The 22,306-nt window shown below is 41.7% G+C and overlaps 2 protein-coding genes across 2 annotated transcripts in view; both read right to left on the minus strand.

The window, feature by feature from the left end:
* The window catches only part of LOC110377844 (multidrug resistance protein homolog 49), a 56,701-nt gene that overhangs the window by 13,835 nt on the left and 20,560 nt on the right, over window positions 1-22,306 (minus strand). Inside the window, exons 2-6 of the mRNA XM_064042621.1 lie at window positions 4,445-4,638; window positions 3,768-3,912; window positions 3,109-3,209; window positions 2,482-2,653; window positions 397-521 (exon numbers count right to left, since the gene is read on the minus strand). Of these exons, the coding sequence (XP_063898691.1) occupies window positions 397-521; window positions 2,482-2,653; window positions 3,109-3,209; window positions 3,768-3,912; window positions 4,445-4,638 (737 nt within the window). The remainder of the gene's footprint in view (window positions 1-396; window positions 522-2,481; window positions 2,654-3,108; window positions 3,210-3,767; window positions 3,913-4,444; window positions 4,639-22,306) is intronic.
* On the minus strand, window positions 14,093-16,990 carry LOC126056718 (activity-regulated cytoskeleton associated protein 1-like). The gene is made up of 2 exons (XM_049850488.2): window positions 16,294-16,990; window positions 14,093-16,261 (listed from the first exon to the last, which is right to left on the minus strand). Exon 2 carries the CDS (start codon window positions 15,642-15,644, stop codon window positions 14,274-14,276), a length of 1,371 nt encoding a protein of 456 aa, XP_049706445.2. The 5' UTR covers window positions 15,645-16,261; window positions 16,294-16,990; the 3' UTR covers window positions 14,093-14,273.

Consider the following 22,306-nt stretch of genomic DNA (forward strand, 5'->3'; position numbering starts at 1 on the left):
AAAAATGAATTGCTGTTCGGTCCAGCCATTCTCTCATTCTCTGTCTCTCTCTCGATTATGTCAAAAATGATCAAATGACCCCTCCCGATGTGGGTTAGCAGCGGTGAAGGAGTGTCAGGCTTTTACTGACTAAAAATCCATAGGGCCGCGGTAACTCGCGTGAACAATCCCGCAGTCCTTCTCCCTCCTAATTGCGTCGTAATTTCTCAATGCTGAAGTGTTTCATCACCTTCGTAGTGTGGTATTCCATCTGTTACTGACTCTGGCGGTGTGAAGGGCACTGTACACCGTCATGTCAAGACCAGTACGGATCTGGTCGGATCAACGCATGGGGCTGCGACCACGAGGCCTTTACTAGACTACGTATACATATCTATATTTATATTAATGACTGACCTCTCAACCTCCTGTTCTTCAGCCCCGTACGCCCTCACAGTGCGTATAGCAGCAAGTGCTTCTTCCACGATCCTCCCGGCCGTGCCGTATGCCGTCACCTCCTTACTCGAGCACTTTGTTTGATACTGTGAGCAGCACATACATAGATCGTTAGTAAACAGTCATTTTACAGAAATCTTTCTAAGGTTTAGGACCCATGTCCTACAGGTTTGAATTTGGGGCTATTTATTTATTTATATCGAACAACACATACTGTGTTTCAGTGTATTAACATAGGAATATTGGCAGGCTTTGACCTTGACTACTACAATAATTGCATGCATTATCGAAAGTTACATAAACTGTGGTCGGTACGTAACTTTGTATCATATCTATGATAATGATAAAAATCACAGTCTTATGGCAGCAACAGCAGCTTACTTTTCTCTGGCGTTTATTAGCCTCCTGCATTTTATTTGCTAGAAAGATTCGTTAGTTTTGAAGATAAAATAAGCAAATCAATGGTGGTACTCAGCCACGTCCGATTAAACAAGACACCAACTTCATTCCTTTATCAGAATTGGCGGTACAACGTGAAACGTATCTGCACTCAAGTTGTGTCAATAGTCTTTCATATTTTTTTTCTGTTCTAAATATTTCTTCGTCTAGTTTGTCCTTATGCGTCTTTCCCATTTTCCTAAACTGACCTTAGCGACAACAGCAGCTATGGCTAGCGACAGTGGCACCACAGAGAGGCCAGCCAGCGTTAGCTCCCAGCCGTACGCGAGTGCTAGCACCACAGTGCTGTAAGTTAGCTGTTGTTGCTGTGCTATGTACGTAAAACTGACCTTAGCGACAACTGCAGCTATGGCTAGCGACAGTGGCACCACAGAGAGGCCAGCCAGCGTTAGCTCCCAGCCGTACGCGAGTGCTAGCACAGTGCCGAGTAAGTTAGCTGTTGTTGCTGTGCTATGTACGTAAAACTGACCTTAGCGACAACAGCAGCTATGGCTAGCGACAGTGGCACCACAGAGAGGCCAGCCAGCGTCAGCTCCCAGCCGTACGCGAGTGCTAGCGCAGTGCCGAGTAAGTTAGCTGTTGTTGCTGTGCTATGTACGTTAAACTGACCTTAGCGACAACTGCAGCTATTACCAGCGACAGTGGCACCACAGAGAGGCCAGCCAGCATCAGCTCCCAGCCGTACGCGAGTGCTAGCACAGTGCCGAGTAAGTTAGCTGTTGTTGCTGTGCTATGTACGTAAAACTGACCTTAGCGACAACAGCAGCTATGGCTAGCGACAGTGGCACCACAGAGGCCAGCCAGCGTTAGCTCCCAGCCGTACGCGAGTGCTAGCGCAGTGCCGAGTAAGTTAGCTGTTGTTGCTGTGCTATGTACGTAAAACTGACCTTAGCGACAACAGCAGCTATGGCTAGCGACAGCGGCACCACAGAGAGGCCAGCCAGCGTTAGCTCCCAGCCGTACGCGAGTGCTAGCACAGTGCCGAGTAAGTTAGCTGTTGTTGCTGTGCTATGTACGTAAAACTGACCTTAGCGACAACAGCAGCTATGGCTAGCGACAGTGGCACCACAGAGAGGCCAGCCAGCGTCAGCTCCCAGCCGTACGCGAGTGCTAGCGCAGTGCCGAGTAAGTTAGCTGTTGTTGCTGTGCTATGTACGTTAAACTGACCTTAGCGACAACTGCAGCTATTACCAGCGACAGTGGCACCACAGAGAGGCCAGCCAGCATCAGCTCCCAGCCGTACGCGAGTGCTAGCACAGTGCCGAGTAAGTTAGCTGTTGTTGCTGTGCTATGTACGTAAAACTGACCTTAGCGACAACAGCAGCTATGGCTAGCGACAGTGGCACCACAGAGAGGCCAGCCAGCGTTAGCTCCCAGCCGTACGCGAGTGCTAGCGCAGTGCCGAGTAAGTTAGCTGTTGTTGCTGTGCTATGTACGTAAAACTGACCTTAGCGACAACAGCAGCTATGGCTAGCGACAGCGGCACCACAGAGAGGCCAGCCAGCGTTAGCTCCCAGCCGTACGCGAGTGCTAGCGCAGTGCCGAGTAAGTTAGCTGTTGTTGCTGTGCTATGTACGTAAAACTGACCTTAGCGACGACAGCAGCTATGGCTAGCGACAGTGGCACCACAGAGAGGCCAGCCAGCGTTAGCTCCCAGCCGTACGCGAGTGCTAGCGCAGCGCCCAGCACCACAGTGCCCAGTAAGTTAGCTGTCATGGCTACGTGCTCGCCTACACCGCCGCTGAACTTTTCCATGTCTCTGTAACAGAAGATGAAGAAGATTAATATTAATAAATAGCTAGAATCACCTTGAAAAGTCTGCCTCAATAAATTGGCTACCTAATACTAATCGATTCTTTTTCTGAGCTTTGCATTCAAGCGTACATATATAAACAAATTTCCAGCTTTATGATATTACATAGATCCAAAAACAGCTACATATCTTTAGATTTGGCGATGACCAGACTGATAGCTGACAGCAATAACAACTGACGAAGTGACGAATGTAATTCAATAGCAAAAATATCCTTGTGAGACTAATTGATAAACCAACCTTTATAGCATGTAAGACGGTGTATGCAGAACCAACTTACTAACTACATAAAGTTTCAGCTCTGTTAAGTCATAAAACTAAGAAAATGGAAAAGAGATGAAAAAACGTGCTGAAAGCTGTAAATAAACATCAATACAATAATCACAAAATTAAACACTTACTCAGTGAGTGTAGTAGCGAAGTTCATAGTAGTATTTGTGTCAAAGAACGCGATCTCTTGACTGATCACTGATCGCAGCAGTTGCAGCCGCATCCGTGTCACCTGGAATCAGACATTTGTGAAAATTAGCAGTGAGCCTAGGATAGAGCCTTGAGGAACTCCACGAAACGTATTGACGATCCCAATATTTTTACTAAATAAAAATCTTAGTTTAAACTATTATCATTTTGAAATCTATTCATATTAAAGCGGCTTTTAACATGACATAATTATACGTGTCACATTGAAGTCATTTTCAGATTTGAGTATGGAGAAGGAAGTCAAAAGCTTTACATTGATATATATTTTTTGTAAGTGGGCACACCTTTTTAGAGTGCCTGTGTAATTGAATTAATTGAATATTGCACTGAGTACTTTCCACTTTAATCATTTCAATGACCTCAGGCAGATTTGATTCTTACATTTGAACAAACATAAACAAACAACTTTGTTGCTGGGAAGTTTGCACCATACCTTCTTCTCAGCAAAAAAGCACATAGGAAGCGGTTAGTTACAGGCGATTTTAGGACCTGTCACATGTAATTTTCAAGCTCCAAACGGGCTGTTTTCAGCTCATTTTCAATAAATGATTTTTAATACTGAACAGATTGTTAAACATACCATCCTAGCAGCAGCCCACTGCGCAAGCGCGACGGCTGCAGCAGCGGCAGTAAGATGCAGTGCGATGATAGTGACGCTCGCTAACGCGAACGCTATGCTATCCTCTTCTAGCGCGTCCATGTGAAGAGTTCTGTTTCCATCGGGGCTGGAGAAAGAAAAAAATGTAATTTTAAGTTACGTAGTGGTTATGGGTAGTAGTATTTTGATGGAACTTCGTTTTAAGCGTTTCGTCTGTATTCTAGGACTCAGTATTGCAAATCGTTAACTTGTAAAAATCAGTTGTTCCTATTACAACTCTTGGGATAAAAAAAAAACTATATTATCTGATTATGCAATTGCATCTTAGACCTTCCACTTCATATTTAATCCATGATTCGACCCTTCACCTGAAAGTCTTTTGACTTACAAGAGTGCTTTAAAGGGTTAAGTGACAAGTACTAGCTGTGGGGCTGCCGAAGACTTGGATGGTTGACACTGATTTGGGAAAGCCTACGTTCAGTAGTAGGCAATCTTATTTTTATCGAAGCTGCTATTTTTAAAAACCTAACGAGCCTTTATTTCAATTTCGTCCTAGGTGATTCCCAGGGGTATAAATACAGATACCTATTGAAAGTAGGTAGGTAGTAACCTGACACGTTGATTATGTTAAATAAACAAACAAAAGTGAATCTACTCACACAATCCGTCCCCCACCAAAAGCTCTCAACAGATACGCGTCAGGTGCTGCCCGCGCAGCCGTATGTCGCTTCACGAAGAGCGCTGTCAGCTCGCCGTATGCCACCACTGCTGCGAGCGTGCCGAGCGAACTGAGCGCTCCGAGCGAAGCTGCGCAGAGCGAGACTATTCGCTCTAGGAGTGTTGCGTAGCGCCACTGGAATGAGAAAGAATAAGATGGTTAAGATGTGTTATACATATAATAATAAATAGCTTATTCACTTTATTTTTATTAGGGTTCCGTACGCAAAGGATAAAACGGGACCCTATTGTTTTCGCTCCTCTGTCCGTCCGTCCGTCTGTCACCAGGCTGTATCTCATGAACCGTGATAGTTAGAAAGTTGAAATTTTCACAGATGATGTATTTCTGTTACCGCTATAACAACAAATACTGAAAACTAGAATTAAATATATGTCGGAGGCGTCATCAGGATGGTACTATCGTCCGACATCAATTAGGGTAATCAAGCAAAGAGATAACTCAAAGAAACTCAAAATTCAAACAAACTCAAAACTCTAACGTTTATTCAAATTAGTCAGAACAAAAGACAGCCCCCAAAACGCCCGCCCTTCGCCACTTCCTATGTGTTTTGGCTGGGGAGAAGAAGTGGCGGAACAAACTCCCCAGCAACACATGTCTGTCTGTTAGGTTAGAAGAACCATAGTTTTTTTTTTCACAGAAATACCTAACTGTACTTTTCGTTGTAACCCACTTTTGGTTAAATTTATGTACATATTTACATAACGTCTGTCAGCCTTATTTATACATATATACAACTAAAAAATGGCATCAAAAAACTCCTCATCGCTGCCCACCGGGAGTGTACCCAAGAGGCTGGCAGCATTGCCACGTTGGATGGCAATGCTTAATTTTTGACCAAAAGAAGAACCATAAGGTACAATTCAAAAATCACAAGACTCTTTACAATAACACTAGGTACACTACACGTAACGAAAGGCAGTATCGAGATGTGCGCAGCACGACGACTCGACCAAGACTGAGCTCCGCGGACGCCACGCCGACCACCACGACTCTGCCAAGCGCGCCAAAATGTTGTTTCACCGGAAACGCCACCAGAGGGCGCGCTTGCGTGACGTTTAGTGTCCGTACTAATGACAGTCTCCGACATGTATATTTTATTCTCCGACATATATATTATCATATATATTTTTTTGACAAACGTCATTTTTTTGTCCGTTTTATAAAAAATGGTACGGAATTCTTCGTGCGCGAGTCCAACTCGCACTTAGCCGGTTTTTATTAATGTTTATTTATGATGTTCTTATTTTAAGAATAGTTCGAATATTTATGAAAAGCTTTAAAAGATTAAGGTCATTGTTATTCCTTGCTGATATAAAAAAGCGTGATAAAAAGCACTTATACTTAGAGTTATAAAAGTCAAAGTAGTAATATCTTAGTAATTAATAATTTCATCGAAGTAAAAAAAACTGTGATTAAGTAATAAGAAATAAATAATGAAAGTCGTTGACTGTAAAGCTAAAATAATGACTGAATGACTCATCAAACGCCTAATTATTAAAATAAGTATACCCTCCCTGCAAACTTTTAGTCTTGTTTGTTTGTGCTCATAAATCAATGTTCTACTACTTGCGGAAGCCAGTAAAAATAAAAGGAATTTAACGTCTTCAGCTTACAAATAAAATAACATTACATAATGCTAATCACATTTGCCTCACACTAGCACTGTCCTTGCTCTCAGTCAATGTCATGAGACCACTGCAGTTCTGAGCGAGCTCGTGTGAATTACTCTTATGATGAGGTCAAGTGCCATCGACCACACAAGGGTACATTTTGTTTGGTAAGAATGCGGTAGATACGAAGATTGAGGAAGTTATCTAGGAGTACCTACCTATAGTCACGGCCGTTCCCAATATTCTGTCTAGCTGTTATTTTGCTTACCAAAGATAGGAATTTGATAATACTTGTGTGAGGCTAATGTTAAATTACTAGTTAAGTTACAGCCTATTTTATTGTCCCACTGCTGGGCACAGGCCTCCTCTCACATGGAGAAGGATTGAGCGTTAATCAAATTCCTATCTTAGTAAAAACTCCCTACTTTGGAAAACACTGTATGGAGCTAGGGCTGCCATCCGTCCGGGTTTTCCTGGATTCGTCCTCGTTTGGAGACCGTCCGGGGGACGTCCGGGCGGGGTTTGAAGAAGTGTCCGGGGAAATCCCGGACCAAATGAAAATTAGGTCTTGTTTTTTTTGGATATTATTTTCGGACTCGTTCCGGGTTTGAGCGGACAACTATCATCTGCACAGCCTTTTCCTAACTATATTGGGGTCTGCCTCCATTCTCCAGTCTGATCAAATCCAAGAGTGAAACCATTATTTGTAGATATTTAATAAAGGTCATATCAGATGGTAACTCCAAGGGTACACTTACGGGAGATTGCTAAAACCCGATTAGATATAGAATTTGATTTGATAGCTATACCTAATTTTAATGTCTAATAGCAAAACAACGGATGAAAGAAATCCGCAGTTAGTCATACTTAGGATAAACTTGCTCATAATTTCAATGATACCTATAGATTTATTATCTGACCTTAATTAATTGTTCTCAGCGATAGATTCCGCGAATTTTGGCTCAACATTGACCAAGCAAAGGCGACCACAGACAAGGCTGTGAGAGAGTCCACACAATAGGAACAGACTTTGGACTCAAGTAAGGACAGGCTAATCAGACAATACGGATTAAATAGGGACAGGACTGGCCTCGGGTAAGGACATGTTGATTTTGCACTCATGGGAATAACTGTCAAGATGACAAGACATTGTGAGTCTGTTGTATGAAAATGGCCCTGGATGCAATATAATCGGGACACCTTTCACACACGGTCGGTTAGCCCCAAGGTATATTATTTATTATTTGCAAAATGTATACAGTTACAGAAATGCATCCTTATCCTAGGTATACATAACCCTGTCAGGGCGCATTTTTTTATTTGTGTTATGGGTGTTTCTAAATACATATTATAACACCCAGACAACAGCCAACAAGTATGCTCATCACACAAATTTTTATCGTTACCGCGGCCCTGATACATAAAGGGCTTCAGAAGGAACATGGTGGGTTTTAGTCAGTAAGAGTCTAAAACTATCTCATGCTGCAAACACAACGGCAGGGGTCTACTATGAATTATGTTTTATGTACTATGTTTTATTATAATAATTGTTTTCTATGAATTTTCAAGTTCATGTTTCAAAGTAAAGAAGTCTGACGTTCAAAATTGTCAGTGAACTTGAGCCTAACACTGATTTGTTTTTCTCATTAAATGTCATTGTGTTTTTCCCATAATTCTCAGTAAATCCCGTAAAACAAGCGAGCATCGATGACGTCATTGTTCCGCAAAATAATTATAGATTTAGCGCCAAACCCTGTCATCAGGTAGATGTTAATTGCACGTTAATATGTCATATTGCTCATTGACTATGTTCTTTGATAGATTTTCAACTTTATCTTTGAAGGATAAAGTTCAATGTTGATTGGGTTTTACAGATTGGAGTAGCTTGATGTTCTTAAGTACAACTGCTGAGCATCCAGTTTCCCTTCATCTGAAGGTTATGTATGATGTCTATCTGCCTAGCCATTTTCCTGTTAATTTTGGGGTCTTCCAATTAGCGACTGCCTATCTGACCTCTTCAACACTTAGGCAACTCTTCAACCCTTGGTAACATTATCAGATTATTTTTTAAATCAAATCAAAATCAAAAGTATTTATTTAAAGTAGGCTGAAAAACAGCAGTTTTCTAACGTCAAAATTACATGATACAGCCCCCAAAACCCACCCTTTACTTCCTATATGTTAATTAGTTACAGCCTATTTATCGTCCCACTGCTGGGCACAGGCCTCCTCTCACACGGAGAAGGATTGAGCATTAATCACCACGCTTGCTCAATGCGGGTTGGTGATTTCAGACTATATAGCCCAGGTTTCCTCAAGATGTTTTCCTTCACCTTTTTATCAGCCATTAGTGTCTAAGATATACTTAGAAAGTACATACAAACTTAGAAAAGTTGCATTGGTACTTGCCTGACCTGGATTCGAACCCGCGCCCTCATACTCACGAGGTTGGTTCTTTGCCCACTAGGCCACCACGACTTTTTTTTAATTGCTGGGAATAAATAGCGCAACAAACTCCCCAATACAATGAAAGAGTCCAAAAGACAGCAATACATGTATGTCTGTTATTGAAGGATCAGGAGCACTATCTTCATACTGATTTATGAACCCAAACCACCTATCGGTCAACTAAAAGGTTGCTGTATGCTGGCATTCTTAATGATTGACTTTTAAGTCATCCTTGGTCAAGTACACAGTCCCTGTGGTCATTGAACACATGTTACATTACCATATTATGTCAAATTAACATAATATGCGCACTGACTGTTAGGGCAGGCGTGTGTGGGAAACTAAACTATAAATAAATATATAAACTATTCTTTATGCTACGTGATATGAATAGGACACCTTAATGGTGGTTCTTGAGATCATTGTGAAACTGTGGTTGACAATAATTTACATATTTACTCTTGACGGCTTAAAAGAACTCTAAAAACCAAATCATCATCATCAGCCTTTGTATCGTCCCACTGCTGGGCTGCGGCCTCCTCTCACACGGAGAAGGATTGAGCGTTAATCACCACGCTTGCTCAATGCGGGTTGCTGATCTCAGACTTTATAGTCCAGGTTTCCTCGAGATGTTTTCCTTCACCTTTTTATCAGCCATAATTGGTGTCCAAGATAGACTTAGAAAGTTCCTAGAAAAGTTGCATTGGTACTTGCCTGATGGAATCGAACCCACCCTTTCATACTTGAGGGATATGCTTTATCCACTAGCCTTACGTTCGTTTTCAATAGTCTATCAACAAATAAATAGAATATTAAGACCGACAATTAATCAATTCAGGTGCTTTCCCTAACCAGTACCTAGACTGAGGATAATAATTTATGTTGAAACCATCATACTAAATCTAAATAATGCACATTTAGTTGTCACAAGATAGGCAACAGGAAAACCTAGAGTACCTACTGATATGAATCAGGTTTTACCAGAACTTACCTAAAGACATACATGTATACCTAGCTACTGCATAGGCTCGGGACTTCTCCCGGCTTGAACAAGTATAGAAGTAGGCAACTGTCTTTTGTTATCTGTTTGTCATATCAAGAGCTTTATAAGTGCAGGTCAATGACCGTTATGGACTTAATCTATTCGTGCCTACTTCTTAACATTTCCCTATATTAAGGGATAAGTTAGAGAGGTACTCGTTCCTCTGTTAGACAGGCTTACCAGGGACAAGAAAGAGTTACCACTGCCCTGGTACATAAGGGCTTAAGAAGGAACATGGTGGGTTTTAGTCAGTACGAGTCTGTCCCTCACGCTGCAGCCAATTTGATAATTTTTTTAATAAAACAAGTCTTAGCCAACATAACACACATACTAAGCTTTTGAACACTATATAGATCAAGAAAACTGATAATTTGATTATGGTTGGTACCGAAATATCAACATTTGGGATATTTCATGCGTTCATCTTCATTAGAGTTTGACGATAAAAAATTAACTTACGTAAAAACTTGGATAGGAATAGCACGGGATAGTTTATTTAAGTTATATGTAGGTATACATATTTTTAGGGTACTCTGGAACAATCCTGTTTTTTTTATCAATCAACAAAAAACAAGATGATTAATCAGGTAAAGTGCATCCTACCGCAAAGAAACCAACTGACCCAGGTCAACATCCACTGAGTCAAGCAAAATCCCATCAACGTCATCAAAAAGGAAAGTTTAATCTGCGCGTGAGTGCATCCGCAGATGTTTAATACGTCAGACAGAGGTAATTCACCCTTATACCACAGATTACCTTAATAGTTACTTCGCTTATAATCTTAGGTTTTCCTTCCTCATTTATAAGTCCTGCAACCAGTGGACAGGATAGTCTCATATCCTATTCATCATCTGTCCCTTTCCCAACTATGTTGGTGTCGGCTTCCAGTCTAAAAGGATGCAGCTGAGTACCAGTATGCCACAAGGAGCGACGGCCTATCGAAACTACTCTCAAAGAACGTTAGACTTAGGTAATTCAACCTTACACTGTCATAGGTTTTCGTTCCTAAGGTGTAAGTCCTGCAAACTATAAAGTCTTGGTGCCTTCAAGAAAATCTATCCTATTTATCATCTCCCGAGCCTTTTCCCAACTATTGGGGTCGGCTTCCAGTCTAACTGGATGCAGTTGAGTACCAGTGTGCCACAAGGAGCGACTACCTATGTGATTTCCTCAACCCACTACTTATACTGGACAACTTAAAGTAACTATTAAGGATCTGTGCTAATACCCCTTAAGTAAGACTTGTCCCGTAATGCCTGTTTGTGACGTACCTCTCCTCCCTTGTGTCTGATTAATTGTTGAGTCAATCAAAATCCCAATAAGGTCATCAAAAAGGAAAGTTCTCTAACTGTGCATCCGCAGATGTTAAGGCCCCAGTACACGTTGGCCCAAGTGCGGCCAATACACGCCATCACCAATGTGTACACGGGGTATTGGTGCAGGTTGGCGGACATTTGTCAAGGTTGGCGCGCATTCGGCGAGTTGTCGGTTTTTTGGGCACACATCAAAGGAAACTTGGCCCAGCTTGGCGTGTGGTGTTTACACATTCGGCCAATGTTTAGTTCGTCACTGACCGCTGAGGATAGTACACTTTTGTGTTGCGTGTAAAAATAAATATAGTAGTAAATATAGTAGTGTGGTGTAATATAAATATATATAGTAGTGTAGTATACTATAAATATATATTGTATTGTACAAATAAACAGGCGCAGCCGTAACTACCTCGACGTCCATCGCAAGTGGTTTGCCAGGCAGCAATGAGCCATGCGCCAATGTGTAAACACCATTTGATCGTGGCCTACATTTGTGCATTGCACTGCTTGGCCCAACACAGGCCAACGTGTACTGGGGCCTTTAACTACATCAGACAGAGGTAATTCACCCTTACACTGTTGTTGGTTTTCCTTCCTTCCTCCTCATCTGTTATTCTAGATGCCTCATATCCTATTTATCATCTGCCATCAAATGCGTAGCCTTTTATAACCTGTGCATGTTGGGCTCGCAATATTCATCATCTGTCTAGCCTTTGGCAACTATGTTGGTGTCGGCTTCCAGTCTAAACGCGTGCAGCTGAGGACTAGTGTTTCACGAGAAGCGACTGCCTGTCTGATCTTCATAACCCAGTTGGGTAACCTAATAATCCTTGGTAAGATTGGTGGTCAGACTGTCTGGCTTCTGACTACCCGTAACGACTGCCAAAGATGTTCAAATGACAGTCGGGACACACCAATCTAACGTGCCTTCCCAAATACTATAGGAATTCGTTATGACAAGATGGTCACCCAAAAACACGGATGCGAGGAGTAATTCCCACGGGACATGGATGAAACCGCGAGATACGAAAAAGCTTAAAATTCATGTTATGAATCTCTTGCGGGTTTTCCTTCTAACTACTTCCTTTTACCCCATCAATTTGTATTCCAAAATGATTTACATTCACAGTTCTTACAATAGGCAGAATTATAACTAGCTTGGTACTTCGGTTATTCCCGCAAAATACACTATTATTATTTACATAGTAGGTAAGGCTTGATATAATGGACTTTAGATTATTATTCAGGTCATATACATATATTTCCTCTCGATGTTAAGTTCCACACGGATCGCCCTATCATGACGAGTTCCACCGTGTTTCGGAAGGCACGATAAATTGGTGGGTCCCGGCTGTCATTTGAACATCTTTGGCAGTCGTTACGGGTAGTCAGAAGCCAGAAAGTGTAACAACCAGTCAACCTGATACCCTACCAAGGGGGGTCCGGGAACTGCGTTGAGGAGATCAGATAGACAGTCGCTCCTTGTGGCACACTGGTACTCAGCTGCATCTGCTTAGACTGGAAGCCGACCCCAACATAGTTGGGAAAAGGTGAGGCAGATGATGACTTATATGTAAGTATGTATGAACTTCGTTTTATTGCAAACTCGTGGAGTGACATAAACTATTGACAAATAGATTACAGCATTAATAAAACAAAGATTTATCGAATCATTCGGGATAATCACTGTATTTAAATTATGCAACATTGTCATAAGTAACATATATAATATCCTATTATTAAATACTTGTTTGGTTATAAACTAGACGCCATAAAAACATTAAATTATTATAAATAACTAGGTGTTTTCCCGCTGTTACACTCGTACTACTACTGCTCGTACCGGGATAAAATATAGCCTATGTTACTCGGGAAGAGTGTAGCTTTCCAACAGTGAAATTTTTCAAATTGGTTTAGTTTCAAAATTTTTAAGCCTTTCGCACACTACAAAGTTTTAGTCAGCCCATAGTTTGTTTGGACTCATTTAACATGATGAATGATGAATGTATAAGATGAATGGTAGTACGCACATTACAAAGATCAGGTATTTAGCCGGTGTCAGACTTATGAAAACTTTGATTGGAATTGAGTTGCCAACTATTTTAGCGTGAGTAAATAAAACTAATTGTTGATTGTAAGTATCGTAATCACTGTATTTTCGTTTTAAAAGCACTTAATTACAAAACTGTGACCAATTTAGGTGTTACTTTATAACAAAAGAAATAATTATGGACAAATACAAAATTAAACGGAAAAGCAACAGACTAGCGTCTGTACCGTTCGTGACTCTTTCGGTTACTCGACTAAACTTGCGCTCGCGGCCCGGCGGCGGCGGTGGCGCAGACCGAGCGGCCGCCGGCCTTGATGCGGGCGTAGAAGAGTGCGACAAGATACGTAATACATAAATGAGAGAGAGATAGGCAGATGCTACACGGAGCCGTCATGCGTAAAGCGAGCTGGCAACTTGTTTCGCGTGGTGCGATAAGGTAACCTTGATGGCGCCGGCGGTGAACCTGTACGAACCTGTTCCCGTGTTACATCCTCCCCCTCTAAGTCACTAGACCGACCCGGTTGTGACTTAGGCCTACCCCTTGCCTTGGAGACGACCAATTCGGACTCCCCTACGTATGGAGTCAATAGGCCGGTATGGTACCTTCCCTTACCTCGAACCGGGCCGTGTACTATCTCACAGTTAGTAGGAGAAAATACTCGGCTAACCTTAAATGGGCCTAAGCGACGCGGAGTACGTTTCCTTACTTGACCTGGGGAGTGGGTGGTTTCCTGAATATCGTGCTGCTCCTCACGAAGTACATCTGACGTACGATGAGATGTGTCCGCAAAAACAGGTAAAAAATCACGTGATCCCTCTATTTTCGGAACAGGCAGCACAGGAACCAAAGACCCGGCGACGCCGTTCTTCTTCCCCGGTTCGATGCTGGTACGATGCTCTGCACGAACAATTCTTGTGTTCTGTGGAATTAACCTGTACGAGGGGACTGCCCTTGGCGCTCTGCCCCCGTTGTCGATGTGATGCAGCGCCACAGCCGTTGGCGCTCCCCCTTGTGTGAAGCTGTTTCTCGTCGCTGAAGACGAAAGGACTTCTTTCTCGACGCAGATAACTTAGTTCTCTCCTCCTCACGAAGGGCTACAAAGAATAAGTTACAGGAGAAACGCCTTTCTCGAAGTCCAACGGGAAGTACCTATGACCTAAAGAAAACCTATTCCGGCAAAAGTCAAGTACCATCCCAGCGTCTCGGATGAAATTCATGCCTAAGAGAGAGTCAGTGGCACCAGGTAAAACTACAAACATCGTCCGTATGACGACTCCTTGCAGCTCTACATCGACAGATACAGTTTCCACCTTTTCTTACAAACAGAGCCATTAGCTAACTTACAATCTAAAGAAGTGTTAACTAAATTAACATTTTTAGCTACTAAAACCTTTCTTAAGCTATCACTAGCTATAGACAATTGAGCACCAGTGTCTACTATAACACGACCACTACAACCACAAATCTTGACGTCGACTATGGGCCGCGCACGCGCATCAATCGGCGCAGTGCCCACTGCAGAAATCGACTGGAACGGTGTTGTCGTCGATGAATCATCTCCTCTCTTGCAGGTCCCACAATTCGACCTGATGACGCCCGGAGCCCCACAGCCAAAACATACAACAGGCGCTGCCTGCTTAGGTCCAGTCTCTACTCTAGGCCCTGGTGGGGTTGAGTTCTTCATCTGAATTTTCTTACACGACTCCTTGTCGTGGCCAAACTTTTTACAGTACCCACAACGAGGTCTATGCTTCGTAGTAGTGTTGTCTGAGGAACTCGAACTTGTAGGTGTTGAAGACGACATCGGAGGTGAGCGAGTTGTCTCAACTGACTTGGGTGCAGTTGGAGCAGGTATTACCACGGGTCGCCCTTGAGTGGTGGTCTTATGGCCCTCCTCCAGGAGATCCTCTACTGCGCGCGCTTTTTCTAGTAATTCTGAAAAAGAGGAGAAAGATTGCCTGGAGACCTTCTCTCTTATTCGCCGATGCAGTAGGCCATAGACCATGTCCAATTGGACAGGGTTCTCTGGAAGCGTATTAGCTGGCAGCTGAGCTATCAGAGCTCTTGCTTTGCAGACGAATACGTCTGTCTTCTCATTATACTGTTCCACTCGGAACAATTCTCTATAAATCCTATGAGGCGGAAGACGGGGCCCAAATGTCTGACGTAAAATATTAACTGCTTCTGTCCAGGACGTCACAGAATGCTTGACGCCCTGCCACCATGTGCCAGCCAACCCGGTGAGAAGCATGGGAAGGCCTCGTAACGCAATGTTGTCCTCGATGGTGACACATTCTTTATATATTTCAATTGCGTCAATGAACGCAACAACGTCGGAGTTCTGAGCTCCGTCGAAGCGAGCAGTGCATTTTGCGAAGTTAGCATTATTGTTGTGAACTCCCATAGCGTTTGCAGTAGCGGGCGGGGTCGGAACTCGCAGCGCAGCTATCAACTGTTGTAGATGAAAATCCGTCATGGTGATTGTAGACGTAGACGACGGCGAGAACAGCTGTGTGGGTGCCTCATGCACCGAGGGTGACACAGGCTGTTGAGTCGCAGGTGGCGTCACATGGCCACTCTGAGCAGCGTCAGCGCCAGCAGGCGCCGAGTCAGAACGCTGTCCGGGACTATTCGCGCGAGATCTCGTTAGCACCATTTTTACGAAATTAAGCTTACACGCAACACGATATAATATAGTCTAAAATGCACTATCACGGTCCGACTATAGTACACACAATGAATAAATAATGTTCAAAAGTCAATAAAACATAATAATCAAAAGTCTTTAACAAAACGCACTACTACAACGTGTCCATAAAAGTAATTACTTATTGTGATAAAAACTATAAGTCCACAATAATAAAAATAATGTCCAAACACAATTACAACACTAAATAGTCCTGAGTCCGACGGTAATAAAAGGCACAAATAAAAGGTTTACTTCCCTTTACGGCAGCGGTGGCAGCGCGAGGTCTAAGGTGCGCGCAGTCACAATGCAGCGCAGCCGCAGCGCTCCAGCGTCGGTATCTCGACAGCAACCCAACCGCGGGCGCCGTCGATGTGGTACCGCACAACCAACACGGGTTGAACAAAACGGCTACCACACAAGACACCAACCGAACTACCGATATGCTCACTCGTCAATAAGAGTCACGTAAATGTCACAAAACACAGGTCACAGTTATAAAACGAAACACAGTCAATAGTCTATACACAAAACAATGTCTATAATGTCCTAAACTATATTTACAATAACTTACAGTCAACAACAAACTAACGTTAAAAAGTTACAAGGATTTAAAAACACTTATTAGGTCCACACAAATGTATTTACACAGTTTACAAGACCTAAACTCAGCACTAATACTAAATAAAGTCTTACGAACAGCAACAGTCTTAGGCGTTAGGTATCCTAGGTAATATAAAACACTAGAGTGAGAATTCGGCACGCACTCTCGCGAAATAAAGCCTAATACCTACAACGGTACACTTCACTTCTAGGTTCATCTAGGTCCAACACAAATCCTAAGTACCTAATTACGTTCGGCCAGACGTTGGGCAGCCATTTTTAGCGTGAGTAAATAAAACTAATTGTTGATTGTAAGTATCGTAATCACTGTATTTTCGTTTTAAAAGCACTTAATTACAAAACTGTGACCAATTTAGGTGTTACTTTATAACAAAAGAAATAATTATGGACAAATACAAAATTAAACGGAAAAGCAACAGACTAGCGTCTGTACCGTTCGTGACTCTTTCGGTTACTCGACTAAACTTGCGCTCGCGGCCCGGCGGCGGCGGTGGCGCAGACCGAGCGGCCGCCGGCCTTGATGCGGGCGTAGAAGAGTGCGACAAGATACGTAATACATAAATGAGAGAGAGATAGGCAGATGCTACACGGAGCCGTCATGCGTAAAGCGAGCTGGCAACTTGTTTCGCGTGGTGCGATAAGGTAACCTTGATGGCGCCGGCGGTGAACCTGTACGAACCTGTTCCCGTGTTACACTATCGGGGGCCCGATTCTCCTAAGTTAATAATGTCAAAATTGAATAGAAATCGCCATAGCAGTTTTAACCATATCGGGCATTCTGCTCCTAATATAATTAACCCCCGACGCAAAAACGACGGGGTGTTATAAGTTTGACGTGTCTGTGTGTGTATGTGTGTGTGTGTGTGTGTGTGTGTGTGTGTATGTGGCATCGTAGCTCCCAAACGGATGATCCGATTGTAATGCGGTTTTTTTTGTTTAAAAGGTATGTCAGTCGGGAGTGTTCTTAGCTATGTTTGGTGGAAATCGGTTCAGGTCTTCAAGGTCATCAGCTCGTTTGCTAGATGGGATAGGAATGTTACACGCTCAGTTTACTTGCAAGTATATGTGGGATCTGAAATTTGAAACACTAATGTCTTTTGGAACCACTGAGCTGGTCTGCTGTTAGGGCACGAAGGTAGGAGACGTAACCCTGAACTGCCTTTTAGTAAACCCATCGAGTTTGGGCTCGTTGAATTTGTCTTGACGAGTTCTCTTCATGTTTCTGATTGACGAGAACCTGATGCTGGAAATGGGATGTGGCGGATGAAACCCTGGAATACCGGAATGAAACGGCTAAACCGATTTATATTTTTGCTGAAAATCTAGAATGTCCAAAGGTCTTTATTGTTTCTCAATCTGTGCAATTCTCCCAGAGCCAGTTTGTCATGAGGATTATTAAACAGCTTCCTTTGGCCGAGATCGCATATATATAGCTACCCCATCTTAAAATAAATTAAATGAAAGAAGGAAAAATTAAGGAGCTCCTTTAAAAAGCATGAAATAAAATTAAATTATAAATTTAAAAAAACTCCCGACCCAAAAAAAGTACGCAATAATTATGACAAAAGGTTAAAAACGCTAAACCCTATAAAAAGCAAAAAATAACTTTTAACACTACGTTAACTAAATTTTGGCGTGTCGGGGGACCGCTTTTTACCTTCATAAATACTTACATAAATCAAATGATACCTACCTAATTACAACATTCGTTTAAAAAAAAACACGTATCGAAAGTAATGAATTAGAGCGGTCCCCCGACACGACAAAATTTAGTTTACGTAGTGTTAAAAGTTATTTTTTGCTTTTTATAGGGTTTAGCGTTTTTAACCTTTTGTCATAATTATTGCGTACTTTTTTTGGGTCGGGGGTTTTTTTAAATTTATAATTTATATCAATCGTATTCCAATGATATTCGATTGGTTTGCGATTGGTCTTCTATTTTGGTGATTTTGGTCTATGTGGTAGTTTGCTCTACAGTCATATTGCAATCGTAAATCATTTGCAGACAAAATGATGCATTATTGAATGACAGAAAAGGATAAAAATGTTTATTTCAAAGAAAAAATTGCGGAATGCCACATACGCTTAAATCGTATGTGAATTGTTTGTCGCTTAAGTAAAATTAGGAGAATCGGGCCCCCGGTCAACTGTCGGCCGACTGCTAAGTGAGCAGTGTGTTCTTTATTACGATAATTAGTGCAACAATGTGTTTGTTTGTTTGTCCGTCTACAGCTGATCATAACATTCAAACCCATTAATCAGACAAGTATAAATATTATTACACACACGTGGAGACTCGTAAACAATTTACACTTTTATGTAAATGCGTTTTAATTAATGTCATTGAGACCTCATACAAAGTATTTTATTATTACTAAACCATTATGCATTTTCAAAGATTATAAAGATCTCATATATTATGTTGTTTTGCTTCCTTGAGATAGAAATTTGTCATTACTAATATGGTTCTTTTAACGACGTCAAAAATCATCAAATGACCCCTCCCGCTGTGGGTTAGCAGCGGTGAGGGAGTGTCAGACTCTTACTGACTAAAAACCGTCGTGTTCCGTCGTAGGCCTTTTATGTACCAGGGCCGCGGTAACTCGCGCGAACAATCCCGCAGACAGACAGACATGTGTTGCTGGGGAGTTTGTTGCGCCACTTCTTCTTCCCAGCAAAAACACATAGGAAGTGGTGAAGGGTGGGCGTTTTGGGGGCTGTCTCATGTAATTCTAATATTCGAAGTGCTGTTTTTCAGCCTATATCTAATCAACTGAATCAAAGATTTTTGATTGATATTGAGCAAATTAACAGATAGATAAGTTATTGAAATCCACAAGTAAATAAACTATAGTAGTTCCACAACCAGTTCACAATTTATTGTCACGGGCAAAATGCGTGCTTTGATTCTTTATAGTAACACATGTTTTAGGAGTAGGTACATGAAAAGGTACTTAGAAGGCATTTATTCCAATCAGACCATTTACAAGCACCTTAGCACTGGGCCATTACCATAGAAATATCATGGTACATAAGTAATATATTTTGCCTTTATTATAATTGAAATTGTTAGTAGATACTGTATGTGACGGACATTTAAGGCACACCGCATGTATCTTGTGGTGTACTCGCTGAAGCAAACAGTAACACATTGCGCGCGAACACACGCACGCTAGCATATTTTTGCTCTCTAAAAATTGTGGGCGAACAATTTTGGTGGAATTTTACCGTAATAAGACTACTTAGGCTACTTACATCTAATAGTAGAGTTAATTGGTTAATTTCCAAATATCTGACACCAGTCTAACCAAGGGGTATCGGGTTGCCCGGGTAACTGGGTTGATTAGGTCAGAGCCTATCTGACCGATCAGGGCGATCATGTTATGTTGATGTTATGTGAGTAAAATAGATAGAATGTGTACATTATTATGTTCATCATTATTTTATTTTTGTTACTTCTAACCAAGGGGTATCGGGTTGCCCGGGTAACTGGGTTGAAGAGGTCAGATAGGCAGTCGCTTTTTGTAAAGCACTGGTACACAGCTGAATCCGGTTAGACTGGAAGCCGACCCCAACATAGTTGGGAAAAGGCTCGGAGGATGATGGTCAATTTCCATATATTCAGGTACCCATTTGTCAGAACTTCGCACGCGGTTGAATAAACGTATGTGCATTAAATGCAACACAATATGCATGACTTTTTTAAGTTATTCAGACACAACACATGTTGTGAAGAAAGAACAATGTCGCCCATATAAAAATGTTATAATATAATATTATAATAAGTAATTAGACAAGGATTGCAAGTGTATCGGCCGAGGTTCCAGTTTCGTCACGCAAACAAATTTTGTATTTTTTGTTTATAAAATTAATGTTTATAAAGAATATTTTTGAGCTAGAATATTACCGTAATTAGCTTTATAATTTTTACACATAGATAGATAGAATAGGTAAGCAGGCAGGCAGGTATTTTCATACAGTAACCTCTTACTTAATTTTGTCTAGGTATACTAATCTTATATATAAAAATGAAACCCGTTTTCCGTTGTCACGACATAACATGAAAACGGCTTGACCGATTTGGCTGAAAATTAGAGGGGAGGTAACTTAGACCCGGGAGAAGGTTTTAGTAGTAGTTTTTGTCACCATCCGGCTACGGGACGCGGGTGAAACCGCGGGCGAAAGCTAGTATTATAATATTATAGCTAGCTATAACTAAACTATAGCTTACCTGTGATAAAAAATAATTTGCGAGGTTGGTATACAAAAAATAGTTATATGTACATTCGTAACATAGAGACGTATGTCAAGCGCGAATGTGGCTTTGAGCATTTCAACAATTGGAAATGAAATTGGCGTGCCTTCATCTTAGACTAGCCGTTTTCCAGCAGTTCCACCCGCGTCCCGTATGAACGATACTGCCCATATCGGGATAAAATAAAGTGAATTATGTAGTTTCGGAGCCTTCTGGGTATAAACAAACAAAAAGTTTCCTCTCTATTATATTGGTATAGTTTGCAGACTTTTTCGCTGCTTAAGGCGGTTTCAGTTGGTTCAATGCTCTAAGACAAGAGTCATTGATCGCGCGGCAAGGACGAGCCGTGACCGGGCCAATGCGTGAACACGGTCAGTCGTATGGTGTATAGGCCTCCTTATAGTATGTAGGTTTTCACATTGTGTAGTTGCCCTAATTATTATGTCTGATCTGACGGACTGGCTGAATGCTAACGTCCGACTTTTTGTAGGACGTTCTGGGGCCCGATTCTCCTAATTTTACTTAAGCGACATACGATACACGTTCGACTCGATTCGACTGAGATCCAATCCCGACTCGATTACGATTGAAGCGTATGTGGCATTCGGCTATTTTTTCTTTGAAATAAACGTTTTTATCCTTTTCTGTCATTCAATAATGAATGCAAACGACGATGTGTGCATTGCACTATGGTCATCAGTTCGTATCATTTTTTCCTACAAAAAATCGGTCACCAATCATCGGACGTGGGCGGCCTACATACACAGGTGTACGAGATAAGCTCTCAATAAAAAATCCGACTTACAAAAAAGAATAGGTTCTTAAACGGACATCTATATGTAAATTCTTACTGGAACTTGTGTGGTAGGAGAAAATTGTGATAAGAATAAGTAAGGAAAGGAGGGCTGCGGGATTGTTCGCGCGAGTGACCGCGGCCCTGATACATACGCGGCCTACGACGGAACACGACGGTGTTTAGTCAGTAAGAGTCTGACACTCCCTCACCGCTGCTAACCCACAGCGGGAGGGGTCATTTGATTATTTTTGACGTAGTTATAAAAAAGGGCAGGATTATGATGATGAAAACTTGAAAATTCATTCTTATTTCACTGATTTGCAAAATAACTTTTTTATTTGAAAGAATTTTTGCTAAATAATATAAACCAGTGTAACAACTTGATATATCAAACTGGTATACTACTGTCTGAATGTCAAATGATAGCCGGTTTCAATTTGGGTCATTCAAAGAAATGCATTTTGATTTCAATGTCATTCTGTTTGGTCTGTTTACTCGAAGTTTCTTCTTCTCATGGAAGCTAGAAACTCTGCCAACCAGTCTTAGCAAAAAGGGTATTGGGTTGGCCGGGTAACTGGGTTGAGGAGGTCAGATAGGCAGTCGCTACTTGTGGCACACTGGTACTCAGCTGCATCCGGTTAGACTGGAAGCCGACCCCAACATACATAGTTGGGAAAAGGCTCGGGAGATGATGATGATGATGCTGTTTATAAAATATACCACGTATTAATGCAATTGGTAGTAGGTACTTACGAAGCCCCATAACTTTCGTATTCATCTGATCATGGTCATGGAACATTCTAGATAGATATATAAACTGCAGGTTAATTTATATAAACTGTAATTGTCCAACTGCGCAGGAACAGTAATCTCATTAGGGCGATCATGTTATGTTGATGTTATGTGAGTAAAATAGATAGAATGTGTACATTATAATGTACATACATAATTCTTTTA

This window comes from Helicoverpa armigera, chromosome 29, assembly GCF_030705265.1.
Source record: "Helicoverpa armigera isolate CAAS_96S chromosome 29, ASM3070526v1, whole genome shotgun sequence".
Lineage (NCBI taxonomy): Eukaryota > Metazoa > Arthropoda > Insecta > Lepidoptera > Noctuidae > Helicoverpa > Helicoverpa armigera.